The 14,671-nt window shown below is 37.8% G+C and overlaps 4 protein-coding genes across 4 annotated transcripts; 1 reads left to right on the forward strand and 3 right to left on the reverse strand.

Annotated features, from left to right (window-relative positions):
- Nucleotides 1-1,706: 1,706 nt before the first annotated feature.
- Nucleotides 1,707-2,411, reverse strand: LOC142984362 (chorion class CB protein PC404-like). The gene is made up of 2 exons (XM_076131916.1): nt 2,406-2,411; nt 1,707-2,225 (listed from the first exon to the last, which is right to left on the reverse strand). Exons 1-2 carry the CDS (start codon nt 2,409-2,411, stop codon nt 1,713-1,715), a joined length of 519 nt encoding a protein of 172 aa, XP_075988031.1. The 3' UTR covers nt 1,707-1,712.
- A 1,122-nt stretch (nt 2,412-3,533) lies between these two features.
- Nucleotides 3,534-4,135, forward strand: LOC142984615 (chorion class CB protein PC404-like). The gene has a single exon (XM_076132359.1). It carries the CDS (start codon nt 3,557-3,559, stop codon nt 4,094-4,096), a length of 540 nt encoding a protein of 179 aa, XP_075988474.1. The 5' UTR covers nt 3,534-3,556; the 3' UTR covers nt 4,097-4,135.
- Nucleotides 4,136-5,853: 1,718 nt separating this feature from the next.
- LOC142984654 (chorion class CB protein PC404-like) lies at nt 5,854-6,463 on the reverse strand. Its single transcript, XM_076132405.1, has one exon. It carries the CDS (start codon nt 6,438-6,440, stop codon nt 5,901-5,903), a length of 540 nt encoding a protein of 179 aa, XP_075988520.1. The 5' UTR covers nt 6,441-6,463; the 3' UTR covers nt 5,854-5,900.
- A 7,184-nt stretch (nt 6,464-13,647) lies between these two features.
- LOC142984363 (chorion class A protein Ld19-like) lies at nt 13,648-14,285 on the reverse strand. The gene is made up of 2 exons (XM_076131917.1): nt 14,186-14,285; nt 13,648-14,097 (listed from the first exon to the last, which is right to left on the reverse strand). Exons 1-2 carry the CDS (start codon nt 14,234-14,236, stop codon nt 13,648-13,650), a joined length of 501 nt encoding a protein of 166 aa, XP_075988032.1. The 5' UTR covers nt 14,237-14,285.
- Nucleotides 14,286-14,671: the final 386 nt, after the last annotated feature.

Raw genomic sequence — 14,671 nt, forward strand, 5'->3', positions numbered from 1 at the left:
TTGATAGATAATCACGATCTCTGATTGATATTGTAATAAAGCTAGATATTGCAATAGTTGTTTTTAAGGATCTGTTAATCTTAACTTTGAAACTTTTGCTTTGCATGTTTGATAGGATACGGGAATTAACGCGAACACGCATTTTATCTGGTGTCTTAATTTTGTGAATATTACTCCCAGAAAGGGTATACCGACGAAAATAATATAAATAAATAATAACATTAATTTAACCCACTGATGTCCCACTCTAGGCAAGGGTCTCCTTACGTAATGAGGGAGAGGTTAGAACTTGATTTCACCACGCAAGTGCGGGTTGGTGAAAATTTTAGGCATGGAAGGTTTCAACGACCCCTTCAGTCTTTTTTGTCTGAAATATTAACAAACTCCTATGCATTAATAATTTATAATTAAGTAAAGCGTCTTTTTCTCTTTTTCTGAGTCTCAAAATCGCGAATTCGCTGAAAATTCGTTAAAATTAATTATAACATACGGCTAACAGGCGGCTTTCACATATTATAAGGGTTTATAGCGACCGATAAGCACAACTAGAACCTTACGAGAATGTAAATTTTCTTCTTTTTCTGGCAAAACTAGCAAAAAATAAGGTTTTCTTTACTATTCAAATGTTTTTAATTTTCAGTGACAGAAATACCTGTAATATAAACTGTATAGCTTTCCATTGCAATATGACTCCCGAGATTTTGAGTGGAACGGAACAAATCTTTCCCCATAAAAAACTTATAATATTGTAGTCACTGACATAGTTCTTTTAATTAATTAGAAGAATTTAATTCAACCAAAACGAAAATTCGCATAAAATTTCTGTTGGCTCATTCTAGGCTTATTATTTATACATGCTTTCTGAAAGATTATTAGGGGGTCGAAAATAGCCCGAATTGCTTCGAGAAAAGATGGTACGGCCGTGCCGCTTTTTTTGCTCGACTTGTGCTGATATTAACCATTCAACACCCAACTTCAGTATCTCGATTTCCTACTACTATAGACTACCGACAACCGGCTTGTCATCGTGAAATTTTGTATAAAATTCTGATCAGCGCCTCTGGCGGGCGTCGTAGGAATTATTTTGGTAGTACATTCTATATGTCAAACTTTCGATACTCAACACCGACTGTACAGAATCGCGCTATTGGTGAGCATGTCACCTACTGTCCGTAGGTACTTTTGTAATTGCACACGCGAATTGTTCATAATTTTAGTTACGAGTATTTTAATAACATGTTCAAAAGCTTAGCTAAACCTATAGGCATAATTGATAAATAATAAGACTATGAGGTTCTTGTGGAATTATCAAAGCGCCTGGAAACAATTACCGACTGTTGATTTTTAACATTATTCTTTTGGAACACATAAAGATCAGCCATCAGCATTTAAGAGGTACTTTTACATAGCAGCTAATATTGTTCAATGCCATACATTTGTCTATCAGAAAAGTAAGATCTGACAGTCCTGGGATCATATTTTATGGGATATTGATCAGCATTGGGTACTTGTTTTTTTTTACGAAAGAAGATTTTAAACCATGTTAGTGAAAAAGATATAATTTTTAGATAGATAGGTAATAATATATTCCTTTAGTATTATCAAATAAAAAAAATGGGGTAACAACCAAACAACAATTTAAATAACCACCTTCATTCATATAATATATTAAAAATATCAACAAAACTTAACAATTATCACTAGAACAGAACTTAGTACATAGCTCTCGGGAAACCATTGCAGGCGAGACCTGGAGCACCAAGTCCTGGTGCTGGCAGACCAGGTCCATAACCAACTCTACCAGGATCCATAGCAGCAGGCCCCACAGGACCATAAGCTGGAGCAATACCCTCGCTAGTGATGCCAATAGCTCCACTACCGCAGCCGTAGTTGATGCCACCAGCGCCAGCAGTAGGCAGCGCTCCCTCCACAGCCACCGCGCTCAAGAACGGCAGCTCCCCGACCACGGAGACAACACCGTCGATCGCGTTCTCTGAGATGACGGTGATGCCGGTGGGAGCGATGGGCGAGGAGCTGGTGACGGCGAAGCCTCCGCCGCTGGTGGAAGCTACTCCGAGCCCGTAGCCGGGAGCGGAGCCGTACGCTGCGAGGGAAGCTCCGTACGCCATGTTGTTGGCTGCTACACCTGCTGGGTAACCGAGGCCGCCGGCCAGCGCCAGCTCTTCAGCTGCTAGAGCATTACCGATGCATTGAGCAGAGATAATCTGTGAAAAATCAAAAGTATATAATTTAATATTATCGTAAAGCTGGACTGCTCGCAACATAAAAGGTGATTAAAGGTATCCACATCAAATGTGGATACTTTTTAGTAGAGTAAAATTGTGTAAAAGTATGTTAGAGTTTTTGCGTATATCTAATGAAATTTATAATTATATCTTAGTTACGTCCATAAAGGTTTAAGGCCTAGACTTAAACAAAATTTTTAAAAAGTCCTATGTACCTGAACAAAAACTGCTGAAAAGCAAAGTCCAATAAAAATGTTGGTAGCCATTTTGTTATAACTCGTATTTTTTTAATTTTGACAATACCCCAACAGCTACGAATAATGAAAAACTTTAAACTAAACCTTTAAATAACAATTAATTGCATTAAATAATATTAAATGTGTCAATTAATTCATGTTTATATGATTTAATAGCTTCTACGAATTATTTCATATAATTATCGATAATATTTTTCTCAGAAGCCTTAAAGTAATTAAAATAACACGTAGAAATGTCTTTATAGTCATTAACAGAAACGGTTGAAAAATATGTAGCACATTTTATTGATCAATAGATTATACTGAAAAACTGACATAATTTTTGTTTTACAACACATAACTTAGTGACATAATATAATTAATAAATTACGTATAATAACTTGATAATTAAGTAACAAATTGATATAAATACTAAAATTTTAGAAGCAGTTATCATTACATAGTTTCAATTCAACTTACAATAACTTATTTACATACTAACAGAACAAATATGGCCGCTAAGTCAATTCTAGTTTTGTGTGCTTCAGCCTGCTTGGTTAAGGTAAATAAGATATTTAAACGTGTGTAATATTAGTTTCAATCATTATAATTAATAGCTGACCCGCGCAACTTCGCTTGCGTTGCATAAGCGTTTAAAATTTTCCCCGTTTCAGTAACATTTTTCACTGGTAATCTGCTCCTATTGGTAGTAGCGTGATATATATAGCCTATAACCTTCCTCGATAAATGGACTATCTAACACTGAAATAATTTTTCAAATCCGACCAGTAGTTTCTGAGATTAGCGCGTTCAAACAAACAAACAAACTCTTCAGCTTTATAATATAGATAATTTTTCGAACGAAGAAAAAATCCGGATATAGACATTGGCGTCAATCAATTGCTATAAACTACATTTAAAATAATTACTTTACGCACAAAATAAAATGTAATAGTAAAGATAGCATCAAATGAAAGGACTTATAATAATAAAGTGTTTAAATATACCGTGTATCATCTATATTAATAATATTTTCTAATTTGACAGATGATCTCAGCACAATGTATCGGCGCTATGAACGCTTTCGCTGGTCCATCACTAGCAGCTGAAGAGCTAGCTCTGAGCGGCAACGCGCTCGCATACGGAGCAGGCCTCGGCGCGCTGGGAGCCGCGCCTTACTACGGAGCACCCTGCGGCCTCAGCGCCGCCCCCAGCAGCGGCGGAGGCTTCCTCGTCACCAGCTCCTCGCCCATCGCTCCCACCGGCATCACCGTCATCTCAGAGAACGCGATCGAAGGTCCCCTCGTCGTCACCGGGGAGCTGCCGTTCCTCGGCGCTATCGCTGTGGAGGGAGCGCTGCCTACTGCTGGTGCTGGAGCCATTAACTACGGCTGCGGGAGCGGAGCTATCGGCATCGTGAGCGAGGGTGTAGCGCCGGCTGTGGCGGCCGCGTACCCTGCCGGCCTCGGGTACGGCGCCGCGGGTCTCGCTGGTGGACTCCCCGGTGGTCTCCCTGGTGGACTCGCTGGTGGACTCAGCTACCCCGGTCTGCCTGCACGAGGCATTAATGGTCTCGGCCTGGGAGCTGGACTGGGATGTGGAGCTGTTTATTAATTTATTTGTTATTTATTTTGTAAGAATAAAGTTTATTGATATTTACTTGTGTGGTTTTAATGTTTATATTATAATTATTGGTACAGTGTATTTAAAAAAAAACTATATTAATTATATAGAAAATCATTCGATAGAATTAAAAAATATTAATGTAATAATGCAATTAATTAGGAAAACTTTCTCGGTATTTGTACCTTATAAAAGTGAAAACGCTAAATTATCCTATACAATAGGTACAAAACAAATTACAATAACCCACGGTTTCGCTCGGTAAAAACTTTTCTCGAATTATAGTTAATCTATTGCCTTAAATATTTATGAAAATCTGTTGAGTACAAGCTGAGTTTATTGCGAACCGGCAGAAAGGTATATGCGGCTACCGTCGTTGTTTCAAATTTTTGTATATCATATCATCTTTATAATATTAGTATAGATAGTAATTTCGATTATACCTACTTACCTAAGAAAAACATTTATTTAGTACTCGAATAACAGGCACAGAAAATTACTTAAAAACTTAATAAATATTAACCCTCTCATTAATAAATACACTATAAACCTATTATAGTTAAAAAACTACTATAATACGTTTTCTCTTTTTCACTTCGCTAAGGAGTGAAAGAAACAAAACTCTTTATAAGCCTTTCATAACTTCATATATTTTTATGAATAAGAGGTAAAACTTTAATGGCATTGTTATGTATTTATTATCATTCAGCTAGTCATTAGTCTTGCATCAATAAAGAGATTGGAATTTAGTAATAATAAAAGGAGCCACAAAAATACATGGCGTATTTCTTTTAATATAGGCGGCACTAGGCAGGTATAAAATGTATATGGATGAAGTATATGAATATGAAATTAGACTAATAATAAAAACAGTAAATAAATTTTAGCCCATTAATGTCCCACGGCTGGGCAAGAGTCTCCTCCCAAATGAGGGAGGAGGATAGGCTTTGAGTCTACTGCGCCGGCCAAGTGCGGGTTAGTGACTTTGCATGCCCTCAATAAATATATTAAACAATAAGTCTGCAAGGTTGCATCACGATGTTTTCCTGCACCGTTAGAGCGAATAATTATTATTTCTAATACACACATAACTTGGAAAAGTCATTGGTGTGTTGCCTCGGGTTCGAACCATCGACCACTTGCGTGGGAGGTGCCAACTTATACCACTCTGCTATCACTGCTGGTGAATAGTGCTATTATACATATATGTATTAAACATTTTTAATAAAATTGACATTTGCAAATCTTTTTAATTATTTTTTTTGGATAGAATCGTGTATCACTAATATTGTTACATACACATAGGTACTAAGTACTAACCTAATAATAAAACGATTATTCGAATTTTTAATTCGGATCTTTCTATCTAAAACAACGAATTTTACTCAAGAACGTCCTGATTTTTAAGCTAATTAACAAACAGCCACGTAATTATTATTCGACATCTTTTAACTGCTGTAAAGGACAGCCTTCACTTTACGTAATTATGATTTTTTAGGATTCCGTACCCAAACGGTAAGAACGGAGCTACGGAACCTATTACTAAGCCAGTCTGGCTGCATCTCATAATCCGTAATAGTTAGGAAGCTGAAATTTTCACAACGTATGTATTTCCGTTTTCACTATCCAACAAGATGTACTAAAAACTAAAAAAAAAACTACTAAAGGGGGCCTCGCACATGGCCGGTTTTTTAATATTTAAATCTTTTCCTAACATAGTCAACACCAAGAAAAATCAAACCAAAAAATAAATTAAATATAACCTTTAATATATTATAACAACAAATTAAATAAATTAATAAACAGCGCCACATCCCAGTCCAGCGCCTAGGCCGAGACCATTAATGCCTCGTGCAGGCAGACCGGGGTACCCGAGTCCACCAGCGAGTCCACCGGGGAGACCACCGGGGAGACCACCAGCAAGACCAGCAGCGCCGTACCCGAGGCCAGCAGGGTACGCGGCCGCCACATCCGGCGCTACACCCTCGCTCACGATGCCGATAGCTCCGTTCCCGCAGCCGTAGTTAATGGCTCCAGCACCAGCAGTAGGCAGCGCTCCCTCCACAGCGATCGCTCCGAGGAACGGCAGCTCCCCGGTGACGACGAGGGGACCTTCGATCGCGTTCTCTGAGATGACGGTGATGCCGGTGGGAGCGATGGGCGAGGAGCTGGTGACGAGGAAGCCTCCGCCGCTGCTGGGGGCGGCGCTGAGGCCGCAGGGTGCTCCGTAGTAAGGCGCGGCTCCCAGCGCGCCGAGGCCTGCTCCGTATGCGAGCGCGTTGCCGCTCAGAGCTAGATCTTCAGCTGCTAGTGATGGACCAGCAAAAGCGTTCATGGCACCGATACATTGTGAAGAAATCATCTGTCAAAGACAACAATTACATAAAAATTTATCAAATAGTACACAGAAAAGTAAAAACTTAATTATCCTGTACTAGCTGACCCGCGCAACTTCGCTTGCGTCACATAAGAGAGAATGGATCAAAATTTTCCCCGTTTCCGAAACATTTTTACTGGTACTCTGCTCCTATTGGTAGTAGCGTGATTATATATAGCCTATAACCTTCCTCGATAAATGGGCTATCTAACACTGAAAGAATTTCTCAAATCGGACTAGTAGTTCCGGAGATAAGCGCGTTCAAACAAACAAACAAACTCTTCAGCTTTATAATATTAGTAAGTATTAGTATAGAAGTATAGATTTGCAAGATAGAATTTTGTTTTTGTAAATAATTAAATGAATACAAGATTTTTACCTTTACAAAGCAGGCGGAAGCAATCAGTACAAGGAGCGACTTGGCGGCCATTTTGATTTAGTTAATTTCACCTGGAGTAATTAAAATTGAATGATTTTTGAATAGAAAACCTTTAGTATTTATACTAATTAATTGCATTATTGTTACAAAATATTAAGTTATTGATTAAGTTCGATATAAATTTGTATTGTGTGTCATAATATTTGATTGATAAGTCAATTATGCAATAAAATAACTTGATAATTATTACGACAAGAGAGTTAATAAAATTCTCAGAATTAACTTTAAATTCTTAGTATAGATAAGAAACAATGCCTACTGCATACATTTAGCTCTCACTAAAGTACAAAAACCTGTTTAAATATTAATCCCTTCATGTCCCACTACTTAGCAATGCGGATTCCATCCTGAATGAGAAAGGGAGAATTGGATAGACTTTTTTTAGGATTCCCCAGCCTGGCCAACAGTGACTTAAGGACTTTGCTGTTTTTTAAAGATCAAATTATTTTTGCTGATCAGTTTATTACTCCGCTTTCCTGGATGAGAACGTTTTCCTACCTTCTACATTCATTTATCTATTTATCAACATTTATCTACTTTCTTTATTGTTCTTCGACCTCTATTAATATATAAATAAGAGTAAAAGCAAGGCCTAGTAAGACAAAATTAACAGTTTTAAAATACAAGTAATGCCATCTATCAAACAACTTACGAACTTTCAATTCATATAAACTTATACAGATGGCGCTGTATTATCGTAGTTTTTATCTTTTATCTCTTGCACCCTTACTTAGAAGTAAATTACAACATTGTAATAATATTACTGATAATTAATATTATCTTTGAAATCTTTTTCGTAATTTTTAATATAAAACAAGTATTTCATGGGAGAATTTAATCATTCGTTAATCGAATTTTAAGATAATAAGATATTATATTTTAAATATGATTGGATTTGCTGTCTTTTGTTTACAAGTATTATTTATTCAGGTAAATAAAATTATATTTTACTTTATTTTAGCCGGTTTCTCCACTTTAGAATAAGCGGTAGATTTTTGCCAGTTATTTCATACACCAATAGTCATACATAGATTAATTACAATTATTTTAAATTACGTATCCTTGTTATGGGTATGAAAAATTTCAGCCACAAAAGTCCTGAAAGTTGTATTTTTTCAAAATCACTCATAAACATGGCAAGATATATGAATGGCAGTGAAGCCGGTGTTTATAGAAATCCTAGCACGTGGAAATTCTATTCTCTGCCACCGTCAAGAAAGCGTTATATTAATGTTTTTTTTAAATATATTTTTCTTTTCTTTCCAGTATGCTTTCTCACAGACAGTAACCGCTCCTGCAGCAATCAGCAACGCCAGAATCGACCCCTTTGGACCCAATATTGGACTCCCTTCCCCACTATCAGGTCCTAACATAGCTGGCCTATCTGGTGCAATGCTGGCTGGAGCACCAATGATGGGCAACCCAGGACCAATGTTACCTGGAATGGCTGGTCCTATGCTTAACGGTGGGCCTATGTTGAGTGCAGCTGGGCCAATGTTGGGTGGAGCTGGGTCAATGATGGCTGGTCCTGGGCCAATGATGGGTGGTCCCGGACCAATGATAAACGGTGTAGCAGGTCTTGGCAACCCAATGATAAATGGAGGATACAATGCAATGGGACCTCAAAATCTTGGAGCTTATGGGACAGCTTACGGCGGCAGTGGAACGGGAGATGTAGCAGTGGCTGGAGAGCTTCCAGTCGCTGGGACCACAGCCATTACGGGCCAGGTCCCAATGACTGGTAAAGTCCAGTTCACTGGCAATGTACCAGCAGGTGGCGTGGTCACGATAACTGGGCAGTGTGGCTGTGGATGTAATTCAGCATACAATACGCCGTACGGTCCAAAAGCACAGTATAATAAGCCCTATTTATATTGATTTAGTTTTAAGCTATTTATTTATTAATATTATTATTTATATAAATAAATAAAATGTGGAAATGATTTACTGTTTTACTATACACAGAGGTATAACTTCCAGACCCAAGGGCTTAGATATAATTTTAAGTTTAATAAAAAAAAGATCAAAATAGGTAACCCTAGTTTAATTTTGGTAACCTATAAGTATTTTGAAATCCATTAAAATCATTTCAGTTTTTTACTACTCAAATCCAAGACGTAAATACTTTAACATGCATAATTTAAGTTTGAACAAATTAAAATGTACAAAATATGCATTATGCATTATTCATAAGCGCCTATTTAAATATCAATTAAATCAGACATAGTGTTCGTATTACATTGCTCGAACGTACTCGTAAGTGGTTTAAATTTCACCTCTAATTACCTCAGATCACTGCAGCGGCATTTTTTATTACTTGTCTATCTGAGTCCCAGAAATCCAAACTCAAGGGTTGCCAAATAGCGATCAAACGTGAACCTGGGAATAAAATTATATAACATTCGTAATTCATGTATATATTTATATTCTCGGACTCTATATCGTATTATTACTGATTTTGGTATCAAATCAGCCAAACTAATATGGGAGTGGGCGGAACACATCAACTGCGTACATCCTGAAAGATGGGCACAGGTCAGTCCTTAATAGACAAATGCCTTCAGATAGGAATTGCTTTCGGAGCAAGTGTCAAGCGTAGAATTTTTGGTATGATATGTTTGTTCATAACGTAACTATGAAAGCACTAAGACTAAGCTTAGGCGTGCCACGTTGAACTTATAAATTACAAGGCATAGTAGTAAGGTAGGAGTTAAGTGTCACCTCTCACTGAACGCTTGAAGCTTGCCCTAGAAATAAAAGGACTAAACAACTTTTAACGCCCAACAAAATAAGGGGCTTGACCACTAAGTATCTCTGGTTGCCTGTTTGTCTATCTGCTATGATAATATAGCATGAAAGCATGATTCAGGCGCGCGGTGGTAAATTTATTCATATACTTAGGCAAATGACACTTGTGATAGTCAAAGTTATAGTTGGTGAATTTACCGCGAGTCAGATTTTGGCCCTAAATGGTGCGAGGTTCTTCAGTGTGCTACTGCCTGGACTCAATAGGTATTGCTGATCTTGAAAATAATAGCAATATTATAATACCTAGCCGATTTTTCCAAACAATCTTAACTTTGACCAATCACTGAGTTTCTAGATAGAAAAAAATGTAATAACATTCTAACTATTTTTAACCAGACCAGCAGTGTCACTAATATCTATACTTAATATTATAAAGCTGAAGAGTTTATTTGTTTGAACGCGCTAAGCTCAGGAACTACTGGTCCGATTTGAAAAATTATATATATTTTACTGTTAAATAGCCTATTTATTGAGGAAGGCTATAAGCTATACATAATCGCGCTACGACTAAAAGAAGCAGAGTACCAATAAAAATTGTTACAAAAACGGGGAAAATTTTTACCCATTCTCTGTTATGTGACGCAAGAGAAGTTGTGCGGTTCAGCTAGTGTGTTTATAATAATATGTCTGCCTATGTGGCGTTGTCGACAGTGTATGCGACTCCCACTAGCAGAGGTCTCGGATTCGATTCCATAGTACTTACGTACAGAGTTAAACGATTTCATTTGAATGAAATTAGCAATAGCTGGATATCAGCTAGGAGTTCAACATGTTATTAGGTACATCAACCCGTTTCAAACCTTTGATAGGTGACTCATAAAAGCCATTCAAAATGAACTCTACGTGTCAAACAAACGTAGAGTCAGGTGCAATCTTATCAGAGCAGGTTATTCAATAAATTAATTATTTCTATCAAAAGTCACGTATCTCAGTTAATATCGATTACGGAACAAAAAATACTGTAATTATTTACCATAAACGTTGTGTAAGCTCAGTGTAGTAATTATGTTTTGTCTTTTTCACTCTTATACAGTTTTTAAATCAATTGAAAGGGACAAAACACTGTGTTAGTAATGTTACTTATCAAAGCTTACATGGCTTTTATCAGTAAGACGTTTAGTATATAAGCAGTGCCTTTGATTAATAATATCATTGTATTATATAACTTTGTTGAACCAACTACGAATTTAACATGGCCGCCAAACTTTTTACGGTGTTGTGTTCTGTTGCTGTTTTGGTACAGGTAAGAGAATATTGTAATTATATCACTCAATGCTAAAAACTGGGATTCTTCTCCCCGTAATAAAAATTCTTATTGATTCTCTTTACTATAGTATTTCAGAAAACATAAAAAATAGCCCATTAATGTCCCACTGCTGGGCAAAGGTCTCTTCCTTAATGAAGGAGGATTTAGGCCTTGAGTCCATCACGTTGGCCAATTTGCGGGTTGGGGACTGGCAAAATGTTAAACAAAGTACAAACTTTGGGATCTCCTTTCAACAAGATCATTAATTGTATTTTGCTGAAAATTTGAGTACCGCAGTAACGCAGTCCTCATCAATCATTAGATTTGTTTTCTTCTTTACAGGGTATCTCAGCTCAATGTATCGGTAATGCTCTAGCAGCTGAAGAGCTGGCGCTGGCCAGCGGCCTCGGTTACCCAGCAGGTATAGCAGCCAACAACATGGCGTACGGAGCTCCCCTCGCAGCGTACGGCTCCGCTCCCGGCTACGGGCTCGGAATAGCTCCCACCAGCGGCGGAGGCTTCGCCGTCACCAGCTCCTCGCCCATCGCTCCCACCGGCATCACCGTCATCTCAGAGAACGCGATCGATGGTGTTGTCTCCGTGGTCGGGGAGCTGCCGTTCTTGAGCGCGGTGGCTGTGGAGGGAGCGCTGCCTACTGCTGGCGCTGGTGGCATCAACTACGGCTGTGGTAGTGGAGCTATTGGCATCACCAGCGAGGGTATTGCTCCAGCTTATGGGCCTGTAGGGCCTGCTGCTATGGCTCCTGGTAGATTTGGTTATGGACCTGGTCTGCCAGCTCCTGGCTTAGCTGCACCAGGTTTAATTGCTCCAGGCCTAGCTGGTCCTGGTTTGGCTGCCGGTCTTGCAGGACCAGGTTGCGGTGGTCTCGCTGGTTTCGGCCCTAGATTTTAATTTGTTAAGTATTTTATGTTGAATTTTCATTTGTGTTTTAATATATGAAAATTTGTTAAGATATGTTTTGTATTTTATTACCTTATGAACAATTACCTTCTACACCTGATTTCGTCGTCAAGGAAGGATTCCTTTTAGTACAAAGTCTACATTTCATTAAAATCCGCTCCGCAGATAACATCCGACAATGCCACATAATAAAGGACATTCACAATACATAAGCTAGAATAAGCTATCACGATAGTTGGATAGGATATTAGCTTCTATTCCATAAATTTCCATGGGAGGCAACGCCCTTGTTGCACGAGCTTTGCAGAGAAACGGTAGCGGGTCCAAAGACAAATAATTATTTAACAAAAATATAAATAAAATTTAAATAACGTTGCCAATATGTAAAACGTATTTTGAGTTGGGTACTTATATACTGAGTCTAAGTAACTAATGAAAATGTTAACAAATGACAAATATTAGTCCGACAGTGAAATATAGCTTTGGCGTTTAATCGAATAATGATTACATATTCTTCTTAAACAAAGTTCAAAGATATTTCGCCTAATACCTGTTAGAAAAAACACGATAACTAAGTAAGAGGGATATTGATATTTGCATAGCATCGAATGCTGCATAAATATTACGTACCTTCTTAGCTTATAAGCGACTATCTAATATTACTTATTAACTAACCAAAGTAAAGTCGTTATTTTACAATTCATTGATTTTAATCCGATTCTATCACTATTCGATACATTTCAGTTTCACATGCCATATAAAACATCCCGAAAAAAACTTAGTATCCCAGCTCAGTTGTTCCATGTGGGTTAATTTATTTCCCATTTAAAGGGCCCTTCCGTCTTTAGTTACTACGTATTTTTTTATTATATAAATATTAAATAAAAATTTCGTTTTAAATAAATAGATGGATCTAGATTTTCGACGAAAAAAACGGTTTCTGCCTTTGTTTCATTAAATTAGTTGTGTATGGGACAGGTAAACAGAGAGTCTCATGCTGAAATAGTGAGGGGAAAATATTAACCCCTGAAAAAATACAATATGTTGGTTATACTAACTAATTTTAAACAGAACATGACGTATCTAAAACCGTATAAAAAAATAACCTATTAAAATTTTCACTGCTATGCACGTAATGAGGGAAGGGGTTAGGCCTTGAGTCCACCACGCTGCTAAATTGCGGTTTGGGGAATAATACATAATCTTAATATTGAGTAGTGCCCCTCCCGAAATTTATATGGCAATATCATACTTTTAGCTACTGATTTTAACAATTAACAAATTTGGAGTAGGTGTTTATTTAGGTACTTATTAAAATGCTCATAAGAGGCACATTGTTCTCGGCTGACTGGACATTTAAGTATCTCATACAATTTTTAAATATTTTCTTCAAATATATTTTTACTGAAATATTAACAGTCTAGCTAAAGCTGTCAAGTATGGGGACTTTGCATTCTTTTAAAATCTGGTTAAAGAACTCTAAAGTTTTCTCACCACAATCTTCATTATTTAAATAAATTCACCATTAAAGAAAAAGTCTTATATTACCACAACTTTCAAAATGTTTCCTGTGTTGCGAACTAAGCCGTAAAAAAAATTGAGTTGACCAATATTAATTAGACATTACCATTTGTACAAAGGCTATTTTATTCTATCAGTAGTTCATAAAGGATGAAACAATGATTAAGACGAATAAAATGACAATATTAATTAAAAACACGTTTTTATTAAAAAGAATATCAAAAATACTTTTAATAAACGTATGGTGCACCAGCTCCACATCCGCAAGCACAGTTGCCAGTCATGGACACGGCACCAGCAGCAGCGACATCACCACCGAACTTCACAGCGCCCATGATGGGCACCTGACCGGCGACAGCGGTGCTACCAGCGACTGGCAGCTCACCGGCGACAGCCACGTTACCTTCACCGGCACCACCGTAAGGAGCAGCCGCACCGTATGGGGCAGCCAAACCAGCGTAAGGGCCAGCTAATCCAGCGTAAGGGCCAGCCAGACCGGCGTAAGGAGCAGCCAGACCAGGGTAGGCGATGTCAGCGATTCCAGCGCGGTAGCCGAAGGGAGCGGCGGCAGCCATACCTCCCCAGCCAGCGCAACCGTCTAATGCGAGGGGGCCGGCCAAACCGTAAGGAGAGGGGTCAGCGGCCACTGCGGCGCGGCTGGTGCACTGACTGAACACGCTCTGAAAATAACATTAATTTAGTCATTTCTTCATGGGACATCTTGTGAAAAGTGGTTGAGGTAATGATAGGAATTGATTTAATTCTCACCTGTACCAAGCAAGCTTGGACGCAGAGGAACACAACAGCGAGGGTATTCATGTTTGATGTTTGTTCAACGAGGAGCTGAAGACTGAATGATGAACATAGATTTACAGATCCTTATTTAAAAGACTAATTACGTAAAAGTATATTTCATATTTAATTCAGAATATTTAATTACATTACTATTTGTGAAACAGTATCAGTCATGAAAAAGTTTCGTAATCAATAAAACGATCGTTACACAGTAATTAATGTAATCTTTTAGAAAATTATTTCTTGCTATCGATATTAGTTAAAACGATTCTTTGAAAATAAAGTAACATTGATAACACGGTGTTAGTATAAAAGCATCAGCAGAGGTTCTATACATCATTCTTGTGTCAGACCTTTAACCAGTAGCTTAACAACATGTCTGTTAAAACAATCTTTGTAATCTGCGCTCAAGCATTCCTCATTCAGGTAAATAATACCACATATTATGACTGCTTCTGT

This window comes from Anticarsia gemmatalis, chromosome 27 (genome assembly GCF_050436995.1).
Source record: "Anticarsia gemmatalis isolate Benzon Research Colony breed Stoneville strain chromosome 27, ilAntGemm2 primary, whole genome shotgun sequence".
Classification (NCBI taxonomy): Eukaryota; Metazoa; Arthropoda; class Insecta; order Lepidoptera; family Erebidae; genus Anticarsia; species Anticarsia gemmatalis.

What these genes read in the sequence shown, in the direction of transcription:
- LOC142984615 (XM_076132359.1), top strand. Translation starts at nt 3,557, where the DNA reads ATGAACGCTTTCGCTGGTCCATCACTAGCAGCTGAAGAGCTAGCTCTG.
- LOC142984654 (XM_076132405.1), bottom strand. Translation starts at nt 6,440, where the DNA reads ATGAACGCTTTTGCTGGTCCATCACTAGCAGCTGAAGATCTAGCTCTG.
- LOC142984363 (XM_076131917.1), bottom strand. Translation starts at nt 14,236, where the DNA reads ATGAATACCCTCGCTGTTGTGTTCCTCTGCGTCCAAGCTTGCTTGGTA. An exon ending in TCCAAGCTTGCTTGGTACAG is followed by an intron (nt 14,098 to 14,185) that starts GTGAGAATTAAA and finishes TGTTATTTTCAG; the next exon opens with AGCGTGTTCAGTCAGTGCAC.